A 17,132-nucleotide genomic window follows, 5' to 3' on the forward strand; every position below is an offset into this window, starting at 1 on the left:
TCTCTGGTATGACCATGTGACGTATCGTGATGTAGCACTAGATCACGTGATACTTAAACGCACCTCCCCTGTCTGTGCGTGGGATAGTGCTGTGGAAAACGCGTGTATTTTGCTTTGTTCACCCACTTTAACTTGCAGCTATACGATTAAATCATGTCTCTGGAAGTGGAATCGGCAGAGTGAGTGATTAGGATGATTATTTTACATTATCTGAATATGCTGATTAGCAAGCTGTGTTCTTATATGGTTTCATAAAATAGCATTGTATGTTGTGTTGTTAGCTTTCAAGCTAACCAACGCTAACTAATGCATTTATAGCAGAGCTAGCTAGTTCGTTAGCTCACCTCAGCTGGCCTGCATGTTTATTCGTCCATTTTCTGACTGTAGTTTAGCATTGTCTGTATAAAATTGTGATATAATTATGAAAGACGTTGATGACTAGCGAATGGCCAATGATATTTGGGCACCTGGCTTGCTAGCACCATCAAGTCTGATGCGCGTCTGTTGCGCTAATAGTTAGCAAAGTTGCCTAGCTACCTGTGCCAGCTGGCCAAGTAGCTAGCTACTTGTTGAACTCAATTGCCTTCTATTTTGGCATCAAGTAATGCGTTGTAAGTTGTAAGGTGGCTCAGTTAAGTAGTTACCACATTGACAGCCACTCTAAGCATGTGGTGTTGTATGTTAATGATTTACAAAAAATTTTTTTTTGGACTTTAATGCCAGCTCTCTGCTTGCAAGAAAAAGTGTATGTATGAACGGTTAAGTTCAGTTCAGTGTCTTAGTTTAACAAGCTAGATTAGCTAGTCAACTCGTGTTGTGAAGTTGGGCTGTATGTTGTCTTAAACATTGGCTAGTCAGTTGTTCATAGTCGACTATGTTTTTTTACCAATTTAGGCTGGTTAATGAGGGAAATTAAGTGTAATTAATCACACTTGAACATTTAGCTTAAGATATACTTAGCAGTTCTGCAGTTTTTATGCAATATAAAAACAATATTTGTCTTCTCTGAGATGATGCCATTTGTTAGTGACCCTCGGTTATGTTTCCTGTTTGACTGGGTTCAAGGATTTGGGTAATTGGTGCTGTTTTGTATTTGCAGCGTGATCCGTCTGATAATGCAGTACCTGAAGGAGAACAACCTGCACCGCACCCTGGCCACCCTGCAGGAAGAGACCACCGTGTCCCTCAACACGGTGGACAGTATCGAGAGCTTTGTGGCCGACATAAACAGTGGGCACTGGGACACAGTCCTGCAAGCCATCCAATCCCTCAAGCTCCCGGACAAGACTCTCATTGATCTCTATGAGCAGGCATGGCTTTTCCCTGAACTGGTGCAAGCCAGATGTGCTTTTGTGATTCATATGCTTTGTGTTGAAATTCTGGACCATCCCTGGATAGAAGTAAATCTGTTTCACAGTTGAAGACCTTGGCGCTCAACCTGGAAGGATGCTCTCACAGAAGTGTTGTGTTTTGGGTCAATGTGAATAATTTACTGTGGGTGGCTGTTACTGGTGGTAGAGTGTAGCCAGTGCTGAAGGCTGAAGTCTCTAGACGTACAGTACTACTGTGTGTTGTTCTGGATACGTGCGTCTACTAAGTGATTGTAGTGCAATGTAATATAATGGAATCTGTATCTCGTTGTGTGGATGTAACCTGGTTACCGTGTGAACGGCAGACTACCTTATGGCTACGTACCGCCCACCTGTTGGTGCATCTAACACGTGGTGCCTGGCTGATGCAAGACGTGTGTTCCCTACAGGTGGTTCTGGAGCTGATCGAGCTGCGAGAGTTGGGGGCGGCCCGTTCCCTGCTGAGGCAGACCGACCCCATGATCATGCTGAAGCAGACCCAGCCCGAGAGGTACATCCACCTGGAGAACCTGCTGGCCAGGTCCTATTTCGACCCGCGAGAGGTGAGTTTCTCGACCAACAGGGAGAGGCCAGGCTGATCTTGTGTGGTATGTGGATATTGGCCACAGTTGTCCTTTCCTTAGCCAGGCTTCTGCCTGTCTCATTATATGTCAAACTGGGAGACTGGTGTTTAGATCACTTGGGATTCTGGTCACACGTTGTTGCTGTTTCGAGCTTATTGTCTTCTAGTAACAGGGAGGCACTCAGGCAAAATGCCTGCCATGGCCTACAGAAATGTGCTGACTGCCACTTGTTCTAAAATGCGTTCTGTTTAAATCCAGCTTAGATCATCTTTAGGGTAATTGTTTTTTTCTGCTGTGTGGGTCTTTATTTTAACTTGGTTCAATAGGCAATATCGTAATGGTAATTTAGCATATAAAAATGAAATTGGCAAACAGAGTCTCCCAAGAAGAAAATGTCGTTGATTGATTTAACGGATTGGTGGTTTTCACCAGGAGGGTTTCAGAGGACCGCCCAGCAAAGGGCTTCCAGTTCTGGTTTCAGTGCCTTCTGTGATTTCAGTTTATTCTTCTCTGGTCTCAGTTAGCTCCCCTCAGTATATTTCTTGCCTTGCTGGGCATTCCCATGTACTTGAGGGAAGAACTGAAGACTGGGCTTCTGTGAAGAACTGTAACATCAGTCGATCCCAGATGTGTGCATCAAGTTGTGAGATCTCAAGTCTGTGGCCTCAGTTTAAGATTGTCACCTCTGTGTGTGGATGTGTGTACGCACATGTGTGTGTGTGTGCGTGCGCATGCCTCTGTGTGTGCGCACTTGTCCGTGTGTGCATGGATGTGCACCCATGTGTGTGTGTGTGAATGTGTGCCTCTGTGTGTGTGTGTGTGTGCGCGCCTGTGTGAATGTGCACCTCTGTGTGCGTGGGCACACAGGCCTATCCAGATGGCAGTAGTAAGGAGAAGCGGAGGGTAGCCATTGCCCAGGCCCTGGCAGGGGAAGTGAGTGTGGTCCCGCCTTCTCGTCTTATGGCTCTGCTCGGTCAGGTAAGTCATTTGCCTCCATTTCAATCCTGATGTAATACAAGAACGACTTACATTTAAATGGTTGAAAGATAACCATTAAATACCAGATGTGCGTTGTATGAGCACAGTATTACGTATATGTAATGACCTGTTGGTCTGAACATTTTGTTGGACATAAACATCTGTAGAACATTTGTATTGTTTTTATGGTTTGTGTGCTTACCCTGAAAGCGCTGTGATTAAGCACTGCTTTGGGCTCATCCCGCTACTGTGCGTGTTTAAAACGTGCGCGTCTCACCCCTCTGGCGGCCTTGCTGTTCCTCCCCCCCCTGCAGTCCCTGAAATGGCAGCAGCACCAGGGCCTGCTCCCGCCAGGGATGACCATCGATCTGTTCAGGGGCAAAGCTGCTGTGAAAGACGTGGAGGAGGAGCGTTTCCCCACCCAGCTCAGCCGACACATTAAGGTACCCCTGTCACCTGCCGCCCACCACTGGCTTCCATGCGTCCAGAGCCTGAGGGCTCCATCATACCGGTACAGCATTTATTCAGCATGTCCTGTACCGAACAGCCAATGGGATGTGTTACCAAGGCTTCAGAACGCAGATCCTTGCTTCAACGACACATCAAGTAACGTCCGCAAATCTCAAAAGGCTTCGCCACTTTAGGATAATTCTAGTCTTACCGTGGATTCGGCGAAGGCATTTCATGTTTCCTGCCTTGGTGTGGTTTACACGTGCAGACGTGCAGACCAGTGCTTGTTGTGAAACCTGCTTTTGAAAAGGCGCCCTGTCTGAGCGTTGCTGTGTGTGCCTGCAGTTTGGGCAGAAGTCCCACGTTGAGTGCGCCCGCTTCTCTCCCGACGGCCAGTACCTGGTCACCGGCTCCGTGGATGGCTTCATTGAGGTGTGGAATTTCACCACCGGAAAAATCCGAAAGGTACGCCGCTTGCCCGACTGTCAGAGGTTGAAGCTTTGGTGGGGAAAGTTATGTAACATTTGTGATCAGAGTGGCAGAAGTGCTTATATCTTTGATTGTTCTCTGAAAACAATAAAAATTTAGTTGGGCACAGACTAATCCCCACCAGCGTTTAGTGATGAATGCATGGATCCTCTGACAAAAATGAATCAAAATCAAGACTATTCTGTGGTAGTAGTAAGGTATTAAGGATGCACTCCGTAGCGGTCCGACTGCTGTGGTGAGCTTGAGCTGTGTGATCTGTGGATGCGGATGGCTGTAACAGGAGGTTGCGGCGTGACATCAGTGCCCTGTGTCTCTGCGCGATAGGATCTGAAGTACCAGGCGCAGGATAACTTCATGATGATGGACGACGCGGTGCTGTGCATGTGCTTCAGCCGGGACACCGAGATGCTGGCCACAGGAGCACAGGACGGCAAAATAAAGGTTCTGCTCCCGCTCTCTCTCAACTCTGTCCTCGGTGTAACAGCATTTAAAGCCATTTTGTATTCTTTATAGGCAACGCCCTACAGGCCTGGGTCCAGTATGTATTTTGCATGTTTAAATGGTTAAATATTTAAGCAAATACTAAAATACAGTACTGTTTGAAAACAGTATTGCAGGTCTCACAAGTTTGATATCATTATTGGTGAAAATGTTTCCTTCTAAACTGCAAATCTTATTTACTGGTGATCAAAGGGATAAAGTATTTCCAGTAATTAATCGTCCCAGGTCTAACAGCATAGCTGTTTCTGAGAAGCATCAGATCTTACTGACAGACTAGCGATACATTGTAGGCAATCATTTTCATTACTTGCTGAATGTGTGATAATTAGAATGATCTACTCCTCTTCTCGGACAGGTGTGGAAGATCCAGAGTGGCCAGTGTCTGCGGAGGTTTGAGCGCGCTCACAGCAAGGGCGTCACCTGCCTCAGCTTCTGCAAGGACAGCAGTCAGCTCCTGAGCGCCTCCTTCGACCAGACCATCAGGTGGTGCTACAGTTGGTGCTACAGTCACTGCACTGGCCTGAGCCCAGCAGCAGGCTGACCAGTGACTGCTACACACAGACACTGTGGAACTGGCACTCTGAAGCAAGGGTGTATCTCACAGCATTGGTCGTGTTTGTTGGCTCCTGATTGGATGGTTTGGGGCATGGTTCTACGGACAACCAGTGGTCAGAATTCCAAAACTTCTGCGCAGTGCAGGGATATAGCCACATGGGCATCTGAGGAAAGCTAAGGCTCGGCCTCTGGCGGTCATATTTTCTGTAGAGCTTGCCTGTCATATCGTAAATAATAAGGAACTGCTTCGACTCAGATGATACATGTTCAGAAGGCCTCACTGAGCTGTCACACTTGAACAGGAGAATATTTGCAGCTCATATCTGAGCTCATATCTGCAGTGGTGCTCAGGACCTCAGGCCTAGCACTGACAGCATCGGTGTGAGCAAGCAAACAACAGAGCTTGGGATTTCTATGAGTTTCTGCCAGCAAATCAGATTACTTTCGTCAGTTTTGAATGACTCGTAAATATACTGGCTGCTATTGGCTGCTATATGCACAATTGTGCATTTCACATGGTATCCAATGACAATAATGGCTGTCAAGGCTCCTGTCACTCTTAATTGAGAAATGAAAAGCAAACATGAGAGTCAGTTGATTTTTCAGATGGGAGACTTCCCTCTTTCAAATGTGGAACAATTATTTTTACAAAGCCAAAATGAATGGTCCCCATTGGGGATTATATGTAATAAATTAGAAGTTACATTTCTAGATCTGACTTGGTGGGAATGTAAATTATTTTTCAGTTCTGAAATAAGAAATAGAAATTTTAGGTGTCTGACTGTTTGCAACTCTTTTGGGTTTTTTCAGGATCCATGGGCTGAAATCAGGAAAGTCTCTGAAGGAGTTTCGGGGTCACTCCTCGTTTGTAAATGAAGCGGCATTCACGCCGGATGGACACTACGTCATCAGCGCGTCGTCCGACGGCACTGTCAAGGTACTGCCACTTGCTCAGGTCTCTTCAGCAAGTGTGTTCTGTCCTTTTCAATAGCCAAATGTACCAGGGTATGCATGAGTCTCTGAAAGTGCTGGATTTTGAGTGGCGATTCAAGATGGCCAAAGTGCTTGGTTTTTGAATCTTGAAAAGTAAAGTTTTCCAGAGCCCAAATTTTTTAAAACTTCTTTTTTGGCCAGTAATGCTGTCATCCAGCAGTCATGCTGCCTCCTCATTAAAATGCTTTGAGCAATAATGAAAAAAAAAAACAATTTCAGGTTACTGGACTCATCTTGGTTGTAGTTGGACAAGTTTGTTCTCTGATGGGTTACTTAATTTTCATCCTTACCATTATCTAGTATGAGCCATTCAGTTAAAGCATTCATTCTTCAGTTGGACTACGCCCAGTGATTGGGGGATGTAAATGTATTTATCAGGAATTTATCGTAGCCCATTACCTTCTAATGTGTTTAAAATAATGGCTACAAAGAAACAGCACATTTCAGTTGAACTGCAAACAACCAACCTAGTGAAACTGCAAAAAAGCATGGCTTTAATGAAGGTGATCTTTTATTTTTTCAAATAATTGAATTGAAAATACAGAAACTTGCCCTTGCAGGTCCTTGAAAATTGTATGGTTTTTACTTTACAATTGTTATGGAACCCTGCATAAAATAGGATTTTAAAATTTTTTTGGCATCATTTAAAATATACTGAAATCTGCACGTCCACTTATGTCAACTTTTTAAGGGTTGTGATTGGTTTAGAAATGACAAGTGAAGCACTGCTCTTGGCAAAACCTGTATTGTAAGAATCTGAAATTTGTCTCCCAGGTCTGGAACGTTAAGACTACAGAGTGCTCCAACACATTTAAGTCCCTTGGCACCTCAGCCGGCACGGACATCACCGTCAACAACGTGATCCTCCTGCCCAAGAACCCTGAACATTTTGTGGTTTGCAACCGATCCAACACTGTGGTCATCATGAACATGCAAGGCCAGGTGAGGACTGCTTTGTTAGCCTGACTGGTGTTGCTCACATAAAATGCGCTGAAAATGTCTTTGAAAATAATGTTGTGAAAACAGTGGGAACACTGTGAATGTTTTCTTTGCACACACCCGAAAGGAGTTTTGCCTTTATTGATTAAAGCTGCAATGCTGGAATTCTGTTTAGATTCGTGTCACGTTGGCAGCGTGTGTGTGCACTTGGGAAATAAATGAATGTTGGGTCATCAGTAAAACTGTAATATTGGGGTCATTAGTCACCAGTAGGACAGGAATATTGTACCGGTCAGTCAGTGTCAGTTGTGCTTGTGGTGCAGATCGTGAGAAGCTTCAGCTCTGGTAAGAGAGAGGGGGGAGACTTTGTGTGCTGCACTCTGTCGCCTCGTGGAGAGTGGATCTACTGCGTGGGGGAGGACTTTGTGCTCTACTGCTTCAGCACCGTCACCGGCAAACTGGAGAGAACCCTGACGGTACGACCCCTGTCTGCCCCACCCCTGTCTCTGTCCCACCCCCTGTACTGTCCCCGTGTTGTGATTCTTGTCTGTCCCCCTCTTCTGTTTCCATGCTCTCTCCATCACCTTCCTCAGTCTCTCTTCTGTCTTCTTTGCCTTCTCCCTCTCCTCTCAATGCCTCCCTTCTTTTTCATGTTTTTCACACAAATTCCCCCAGATATTAGCATATATTTTATACATTCTGTTGCTGCAAAAATGTTAGAGCCAATGTGATCGGTTCAGTGAAACCCCTCATCTTCCAAGGGGTCTGGGAAACAGTGGCCATGCTGGCCTGGTTGTTGAAGCTGGGAGGTCTCTTTTTAAAGTGTTAGCCGTATTTAATGTCAAGCTTTAGGGCTGTATTTTAAAGGAGATCCTGAAGATGGCCTTTTACAGATTTTAAATATTCCCAGTAATTATACTGTTGCAATTTATCGGGTAGATAGATACAATTCATTAGTGTACTCCATGGCTTGCATTGCAGCAGTTCTTGTGCAGCTACCTGGTGTAATTGTAACCCTGACTCTTTCACGTATTGGCATGTTAATATTTTTATTACTGAATATGCTGGGTTAACGGTCACGTGTCTGTGTTTGCGAACAGGTCCATGAGAAGGATGTGATCGGCATCGCCCACCACCCTCACCAGAACCTGATCAGCACGTACAGCGAGGACGGCCTGCTGAAGCTGTGGAAGCCGTAGAGCTGCAGACTTGCGCTTTCCGTTCTTCTGAGGGGCGGGGCGGGGTGGGTTGGGGGGGGGGGGGGGGTTCAGGCATCATGCCTTTCTATCATCATTTTTCATCGTGGGACCAGGGAACTCGGATTATTGGTTTTTCATTTTTAAGTTTTTAAAGCATATCAGGTCATAGTTTTTTTGTCGTAATAGTGTTTCTGGTAATGAAATGCATGATTATTTATTTTACGACAGGCAACGTGAAGGGCTGTGCATTGTCTCTTAGTGGCCGTCTTTCATGAATAAACTGATGCATCACCAATTCACGTTTGCATTTTCACCACCCTGTTCATTGTTACTCTCTCACGTGCGTCTCCGCTGCCTCTACAAAGCATGGATGTTATATGTTTATAACCAGTTGGGACGTGCTTGTTAGCCTTCATGTTTCATTGTGTCCAGGGTATTGTTTCCCTTTCGAGGGAGTGCATGCTCGTGTCTCTGTTTTAGTGTGTGAAGTCTGTGTGCAGAGAATCCAAGCATTGAGTCCATATGCAGTTAAAAGAAAACCAACTGGCCAGGTCGCTACATTTTTTGTTTTTTGTAATGCATGGTTATTTGTGGAGTTGGATTAGTACAGTACATACCTCTTCCAGTATATACATTGTTAAGGACCCTTTGTACATTAGAGTCAAAGACAAAAATATTTTTGGACAAGCCTGATTCTGTTCTATAATGTACATTTTTTTCTTCAAATTTTGGTCTGTAGAATCTAAATGGTAGTGTATTACCCAGTATATATTTTTAGCTGCTCAAACTTTGTTGAGTTTTCTTGCCTTAATGTCACTAATTACCTCCCTTCATGCATCCGAGTATGCACAGTTATTGTGGTTTGTGTTTCAGGAACCACGCATTTAAGGTTACTACTAAATGGCCTTGTTTTTTAATTAAGAGAAATGGGATTGTTTTTTGGTCAAAGGCTTGTCAGTGATGTCATAGTAATAACTGGCAGTGTAATTTATGACACTTCATGATTGCAGTGAACTGAAGCTATCATCACTTGTTTATTATCGCATTTGCATGGTTTTCAATATCTGGATGAATCCAAAACCATGGTGTTTGGTGAATGCTCCTAGTTCTGCTGTTGTGACACTTCCTGTGTTTTCAATCACTGGCACCTCCCATTGGAACATCTTGGGATTGCATGCATTCAGAAAGTATTTATGCAGACAGGGGGATGAAGTGTTTGGATTTTCTTAGCAGCATTATTGTTTGAATATTCTAGAATAAGGGCTGAGAGAGTAAAAGGACATTGACCAACAAGGCAAAGCAAGAAAAAAAACAATTTTTGAAAGTTAGCATTTGTGTGTAAGGAAGCTTCCAGAAGAGATGAAACTGGTAGACTTTTTTTGTGGGCCGCTCTGCCACAGAATTTTACACTTGAGTGCTTCAATAAAGGCTTGCTGCAGTTCCAACCACTGGACTCTCATTTACTTCCTGTGTGTCACAGGAAGAACACTGAGCTCTTGTTCATATCCATGCCCATCTTCCCTCCCACATGTACTGGTAATGCATAAATAACTGCTGTCAGTACAACTGAACCACACCCTTTATGTACATTTTCTCACATTCGCCAGGCAATATATTTTTTGTGGGCAAATCTTTTATATCAAGATTTTAAAATGGGGATTGACATAATTGTAAGGTTTTTTCCACTCTCGGTGACTAAGAACACAATCATGGGATAAGTGGGAAATATAAAAATAAAAAACCCTGCTTCTTTTTCTGCCTATGTGCAGCTGAGTTGGTGTAAAGCTTAATAGCTTTTACACGCAAAAATCTATATTTAAAATCAGTGGATTTCACGTCCTCTTGGTTAAAATTAGCATTTGGCACAAACTTCCTTGGGTACAATTGGTTTTAAATTAAGGACTACCAACAGCATACTTTTTATATCAGGTAATCTAGTTCGTACAGGAGATTAACATTTCAGATTTGAATAAAAGGCAAAGTTAAAAATATACAAGCAGCAGATGCAAAAATGTATCGTGATGCTCTATGTACCATTTCATAAGATCATCAAAACCTACATTTTTCCACTGCCCAATAATTCCACTGATTCTGTTTTTTGTAATATAATATAGCCTAAATGATGATGCAGGATTCAGAAAATGTGCTTCCTTTACTTTATCCTGTGCCATATTGACACCCTTGAAATGAAAAGCCATCCCCTCTGTTTTCCTGTCACTCCTCAACCCCCAAAACAGAACTTCACCTCAACCTTCACATGAAATGATCACACGGGCGAGTCTTCTGACTCACAAACAGGAAATGCACATCTCATCCACTTTGGCAGCATCCTTTTCCCAATTCGCCACCTAAACCAGGATGTGCAGTAATGGAAGGGAAACCTACTTCTTTGTCTGTCAGTGAGATCTCTGTCATCACATCTGCAGCTTCCAAAATGCCTGGGTTCTCGTTTCAGAGCAGAGCCCTGATTGATGTATCCCAGTGCTCTAGGACGTTTGGCACTGAATGCCACCTCTCGAGTGGTAGTCTGTGTCCTCCTTGTTTTCGAAGAGATGGCTTTCGCGTGGCAACTCGCAGTCCTCCAGGTCTGTGTAGAAGTAGAGGTCATCGTCCATTCTCTCCGAGTCTTCGTCCTCCACCTTACCCGGGAGGTAGCGCTCCAGCTCCTTCAGCTTGTTCGGGGACAGGAAGTTCTCCTCAGGAAATACCACCTGAGGTTACGAGAACAGTTCGTGTGAAATATGCATGCTTTCAGCCCACAGGTTTGTCACATCTGCTTCCTTCCAGCACAGGGAGCTGTGCTGCATAAAAGGTCATTAACACCCACATAAAACGGCATTGTCTTTAGCAACACTGACCATGTTACATCTGTGAGGACAACACAGAGACTGCTACGGTCTTAAGGATGAGATGCTGCAATGAATGACTCATACACTTTGGAGAGGGCCATCAAATATGGTGCTGTAGCCAAATTAAGTTCCCCCTTTTGCCCTTAGTCTCACCATCAAATTACACTTTTAGGACTTACTGCCTCATCTCTAAATGTTGAGCATTCTTGTACAAAAGGGCACCTTTGCATCTCTAGGGCAGATGCCTACATTTATAGATGAGGTTTTCACAGCAACTCTAATGAACTTAACATCATGGGTGACAGGCACTTCATAGCCACAAAAGTCAGTTTATTGCTGATGAGCAGATATCCCAAAAAGCCACACTAACCCCATTACAGGTCCAGCAGCCCATGGACGTGGACATGGTGAGGCAGAGAGGGGCACCAGAGATATTCTAGTATATTCTCTATGGGCATTGGCAGCACCCACCGTGAAGACGATGATGAGACGGCCCTTCTCAAATGGCCGGCGATAGAGGGGCATTCCCTCATTTAGGACACACTTCTTGGTACCAGGCTTTATTAACTCTCCTGCAAGGACAAAAAAGGAGGACTTTAGGAGTCAGGGTGCACAAAATACGATATTTCAGGTGTCTTAGTTACAAATGAAATTAAACACGTGCTCAATGGCCTGTTCATCTCATAGAATAGTTTGTTCTTTCCCTGTACATGCACATTTTTGAGGCCTGCACCTAAACGTGAACTTAAATATAAAATGATGTACAATAAGTGCATACTGAAGGTCACTGGAACTACTACAGAACACAGGTCCGATAAGGTACAATTCTAGTTATCCATAGCCATGAACTTCAAGTATAGTTCCAACAGTAACCATAGGCTAAGTCAGTGCAGTTATGGCAAGTCAAACCTGAAGTGAGGCACGATTACAAGAGATGATAGAGCTACAACATCAAGATGATGATACAGGTACAACATAAGTGCGAGATGAACATACAAGTGCAATATGAAAGTCCTAGAAGATCAAGATATAATGGCGCAAGTGATATAAGAGTGATCCTAGATTGGGAGTAATCCAGTGGTGTGTTGTAAGAGTTAGTCAAGGTAGTCTGAAGAGATGTGTCTAGACGATGGCGAAAAATGGGAAGTGACTGAGTGATTCATACAGCAATGGGGAGTTCGTTCCACCATGGGGGAGCCAGGGTGGAGAAGCGCCATGGTCAGGACGAGCAGGAACCATCCTCACTGAGGGCAGGAAGTGCAAACTGCCCTGCTGCAGTTGAGCGGAGCGGTCGAGATGGCGTGTAGTGTTACCTGGATGTGAGGTGATGAGGAGAGTTCTGCTGTCCAGAGTCTGAAGTGGCTTCCGAAAGCCACACAGCGCCTCCACTAACTGAAGTTCCATGGTCATGATCAAATTTTCACCCTTCCTGGAACAGACAACAGGCAACATGGAAGTGTAGCCACAAGAGTATGGATAAACAGGACCTGGACATGTGATACTCAGGACTTAGGACACAAGATTATGATTCATGCATTGGAATATCACTGATTTGTAAGTAAATACCAAATGGGCCCTTCTGAACCAGAGATTCCTTTTCTGCATTCTGGTTATCTCCGCAGCCTATGAGGAGAGTCAGACCTCACCGGGTGAAAATGGGGTGTGCTTTCTGGTCCAGGACAATAATGACATCCCCTGGCTCCAGTCCAGGCTCCTGGTCACCCTCTCCATGGAAGACTATCTTCTGTCCATCTTTCATTCCTACCAAAACAAACAATAACCATTCAGCAAATGCTGGGTTCTGACACTCCCAGGCACACTGGCTTAAGAGCCATACACCAGACATTCACTCCAACCAAAAAGCCTATGTTAAAACACTAAAATCAAATAATGTATGTCAGCTAGATGTGCATAATTGTATGTTGGAGGTAGGGTCCCTCTCTTGCATACTGAATGCTGTATTAGCAAAGCAGGCTTGTGCCTGAGGTCAGTAGTTCCCCAATTTCACCATGCAAGCAGCTATAAGCCAAGCTACTGTGTACCGACAATGCTAATATAACATACTGGGCAAACAGAACCCCTGCTCCACATTTTCCGACGGGCATGACTATCTCTAGATCTACATTTCCTACATGATGAGTAAATGGTATCCTGCCTACTGTAGATGCCTACAGTTGACAGTTATTGCTCAGCTTTACCTGGCATGTGTAACCCCGCTGTTAGCATTTCAGTCCACAAGTAACTGGTATGTCGGCTAATATTAACATAGTCGAAAGGCTTCCACTCAAACATGTTAAACACCCTTTGCACAGCTATAATATTTCCCTGAACTTTTAGCATGTTTTACTCAGCATAGAAAGCACGTTCTATCTTCAATATGTCTAGCTTCTTCCAGCTGCATTGAGCGGAAGCCTTCTAGATAAAGCAATGTGGGTGCTGTCTGTCTTCCCTGTGATCCATCGAGACCAGGGGTATGTTTCTGCACATGGGGCTGAAACAGTGCAATTGCAATAATGTAAAAAGGCACCTAAGAAAAAACTAAGATGATGCCAATGACACCAGAATTAAGATACACCACGCTCTTCTCAGGTAGGGCAAGTCCGTACCTCTGTCGATGTGGACCTCCAGAGTCTTGGTCTGGCGCAAGATCTTCCGGGCCCTGCAGGCCTTACACTTGTCCTTTTGGCTGATGCGCAGCCCCTGGCCATGGCAGGCTATGCAGAGGGTGGACACCTGCTGCACTACGTGTCCCATGAGCTGGTGGAGCTGTACCTGTACCCCTGTACCCTGGCAGCATTGACACACCTCCACCGCTCCCTTCCTGCCCCCACGCCCTGCAAAGACACAACACACACACACAGGATTGACCACGACCCCATTTGTATTCTCACTATCAGCAATAGACTTCCCGAGGCCACGACTCTCACCCTGGCATCGGTCACAGATGATGTTCTTCTGGAGGGAGAGCTTCCTGGTGGCTCCGTTATAAAGCTCCTCCAGGGACACACTTAGCGTATGGACCATGTTCTTCCCTGTGTGTAGGTGAGGTGTCACTTGACTAGTCCAAGTCAATTCATAACCTCATGCATAACCTTTAATCTAATACACCACTTACTGAACAGTACAATAACAAGTATATCACAGTAATCTATGCTTTACTACACAAGTTATCTGTAATCTTCCAGTGGGATATTAGTTCAATGTTCATAAATTAACAGCAGTATGAAGGCCAACTAAATATGCATGCTGAGAGTTCATAATCAGTTCTCCATTTATAAAAGTGTCATTGTAGTTAAATGCCAAAGTCAAGATCAAAAATCATTAAATCACCCTACGCTTGTGGAAATAAATCAAATTCATCACCTTTCCTCTCTCGGTGCATTCTTCCACCTCCTCCAAAAAACATGTCAAAGATGTCCATGGGAGAGGTGAAGCCCCCGCCCCCTCCAGTGCCACCATCTTTGATGGCTTTCTCTCCCCCGCGGTCATACACCTCTCTCTTCCGAGTGTCTGAAAGGACTTCATATGCCTGTGAGATCTGCTTGAACTGTTTAGACAGGAAGAAAGGGATAGTAATCACGCATACACAAACACGTGTGTCTGAGTGTGTGGCATATGTGCAGATATGTACACTAGCACAGCCATACTTTCTACATAGCCTGCCATAATTCTACATATTTCTTAAATATTCATTTAATCTTAATCAGCAGTATGTACTCAGAAACCGTTGAGATATATAGATGTTTCAGAGAAAAATTATATGCATATGCATTCTTGGTCACAATGTCAACAGAGAAAAGTCACAGAGGGAGAGGTTGCTTGGCATGTACAGCATGCACTCAACTAGCCAGTCAGGACATGGAGATGAAAGAACACATTGTCTGTAGTAATTTGGACATATTTGGACACGGTGTGTTTTAATTATCAGCCTGTCTGAAAAGAGATGCCCTGATTGACTGGTCGTCACTAATTCATCTGCACTTATGGCGACATCTCTAGCGTTTGATATTGGCTTCTAACAACATTTCACTCATAAAGGCATATGTCAGAATGTTTCTAAGTAAGTGACACTTTAGCCTCCTGTTTAATGAGCCGAACCAGTTGATTATGTTTGAGATTTTTCCCTTGAAACATGAGACATTCACATTGCATCACAGACTGAAATGAGGAGCCTGGGTCAATCGTTGGCACGTCCGACTTATTCTCACCCTTCCTCCTTCTGTTGGGTTCTTGTCAGGGTGGTACTTCAGTGCTAACTTCCTGTAGGCTTTCTTCAACTCCTCCGCAGTTGCACTGGGCCTGACACCAAGCATGTCATAAAATCCTGTTTCCTTCACCATTGCAACTTTCTCACACACACGCACACGCACACACAAGGGAAATTAATTTACCGCTATTGCCATTGTTCATAATACATAAGACTGTTCAATATATTATTACACGTGGAAACATGCTCGCACTCTCAAACCTAATCATGAAAGTAAACGTCAATAACTGACGTTTCACATCAAACATTCACATCGTTTCATAAAGCGAAACACAAATTCAAGTGCGCTGTGTGCTTTTGGTCAGCAGAAGGGCTACAGCGCAGTGCAACCCAGACTTGAGTCAAAATGTATTTCAAATACAGTAACTCAGTGCTGTGGTAAAAATGTAAAACATGGGCTGCTATATGTACTAAAACATGGAAAAACATTTTTTAAAAGGTGACGTTTATCCCATAGCTAATTGTTAGAAATAATCAGAAATTGCAGGTGTTTAAGGTGTTGAAGTGTTTAAAATAACCATATACATTTGAACTAAGGTTGGTGCCATCATGACTAAATATGGTTTTGTTGACATTGTTCGTCAGCATGAGATCTTGCGGCCCCTTCATTTCTATCGATAAAATATGTAAAGACCAGGCAAACATTATTCAGCAAACAAAAATCCCACCTATCGTGTTACGTTTAAGTTCTCAAGTTAGCTAATGTTATCAAGCTATGTATCAAACGTAAGGATTCATTCGACTGACTTGGAACAAAGACAAATGTGCCCGTTTGCTACTGCGAATCTCCCGAGGTCCCGTGTTGCATGAAGCGACCTGTGTTAGCGAGCTACATGGTTGTTTTGTCGGCTGGCAACACACATCAAAAGGCGACCGGCTAACGTTACTATATTAATAACTGTATCGACAGGTAGCTACTGCAATACAATGTGTCAGAGCTCGGCACTTAGCGAGTTGACATAGGTTAGCAAGAAGCGGTAAACGTACAAAAACATTCAAAAAACGCAATCCAATAAAATTAGATCAGTGCTGTTTAGATGTATCACTATAACAATTGCGACTGCTTACTTCGTTATAGACAAAAACTATTCTCTTCCCAGTTCTAGTCACAGATGACGAAGACCCACTTTCCTCCAGTTGCTTTCTGTAAGTGCCGCTCGTTACCCAGCTTCTAACTTCCCTTTTGAGACTTTCGGTCAGTTACCTTAATGCCTACCTAGCAACCATGAATAAGAAGGCCTTGTGTGTGTGACGCTAAGGTTATGACATCTAGTATGTAGTAAGCAAAGTATGATTATGTACTACTTAATTTTGTAACTTGTCAGTTTGTAACAGTGAACTATTAAAATTGCCAAAAATCTACAAGTGAAGAAAATGAAACCATATTATCTCGTAATAGCAGTGATCCACACCATTGTCCCAAAGCTCAAATGAATTCTCCTAAAAATACCAAGTTGGCGATGGGGAATGACACTTGCAGGAGGAAAACTGGTCCTTAAAATCTACTCCGCAAAATCTACTCCAAACATTTCTAGGACCAGAAGCACCATGACAAACGTCTGGGACTCTGTACCCAAAGGCTTGATTGGCTGGAAACCCACACCTCCATTTGTGATGTCCAACTATGTAGTCCTGACTTAGAACAAACAAGGACCCTGCAGGACTTTGTATTTATTAACCCCTCGTGAAATGGTTCTGGAATTGGAAACAATGGACTGGAGATGAACACTGCATTTGAAAAGCACACCACTTGCCACCTGATGTACCCTCATGTAGTGGTGCACAGTCCTACAGTACCCAGCAGGGCAATGCAATGATGAATCCAAATGTTCCATCCACACATGTATAAACAGGTAACAGTAAGAAAAGCATTTTGACAATTGCGGTTTTTCCTAAGGCAAACTTGTCATCTCTAATAAACTCCAGTGTTTTTGGCCATCTTTGTATATATTACTTTTTTGACCACATTTTGGGTTCTC

The 17,132-nt window shown here is 43.8% G+C and overlaps 2 protein-coding genes across 4 annotated transcripts; one reads left to right on the forward strand and one right to left on the reverse strand.

Annotated features, from left to right (window-relative positions):
* Positions 1-17: 17 nt before the first annotated feature.
* Positions 18-9,482, forward strand: smu1a (SMU1 DNA replication regulator and spliceosomal factor a). The gene is made up of 12 exons (XM_064343543.1): positions 18-179; positions 1,100-1,310; positions 1,760-1,912; positions 2,801-2,911; positions 3,226-3,354; positions 3,707-3,826; positions 4,175-4,291; positions 4,707-4,834; positions 5,717-5,843; positions 6,674-6,841; positions 7,162-7,314; positions 7,939-9,482. The coding sequence occupies exons 1-12, from the start codon at positions 154-156 to the stop codon at positions 8,035-8,037; spliced, it is 1,542 nt and encodes a 513-aa protein (XP_064199613.1). The 5' UTR covers positions 18-153; the 3' UTR covers positions 8,038-9,482.
* Positions 8,220-16,663, reverse strand: LOC135259315 (dnaJ homolog subfamily A member 1-like). Of its 3 annotated transcripts, none has more exons than XM_064343544.1 (9): positions 16,222-16,663; positions 15,095-15,231; positions 14,250-14,433; positions 13,814-13,918; positions 13,493-13,720; positions 12,533-12,647; positions 12,200-12,315; positions 11,358-11,458; positions 8,220-10,748 (listed from the first exon to the last, which is right to left on the reverse strand). In XM_064343544.1, the coding sequence occupies exons 2-9, from the start codon at positions 15,224-15,226 to the stop codon at positions 10,524-10,526; spliced, it is 1,206 nt and encodes a 401-aa protein (XP_064199614.1). In that variant the 5' UTR covers positions 15,227-15,231; positions 16,222-16,663; the 3' UTR covers positions 8,220-10,523. The 3 variants fall into 3 exon arrangements, with proteins under 3 accessions (XP_064199614.1, XP_064199615.1, XP_064199616.1); XM_064343545.1 differs by having other exon boundaries at positions 15,095-15,235; XM_064343546.1 differs by lacking the exon at positions 16,222-16,663 and adding an exon at positions 15,901-16,215.
* Positions 16,664-17,132: the final 469 nt, after the last annotated feature.

Source organism: Anguilla rostrata, chromosome 7, assembly GCF_018555375.3.
Source record: "Anguilla rostrata isolate EN2019 chromosome 7, ASM1855537v3, whole genome shotgun sequence".
Classification (NCBI taxonomy): Eukaryota; Metazoa; Chordata; class Actinopteri; order Anguilliformes; family Anguillidae; genus Anguilla; species Anguilla rostrata.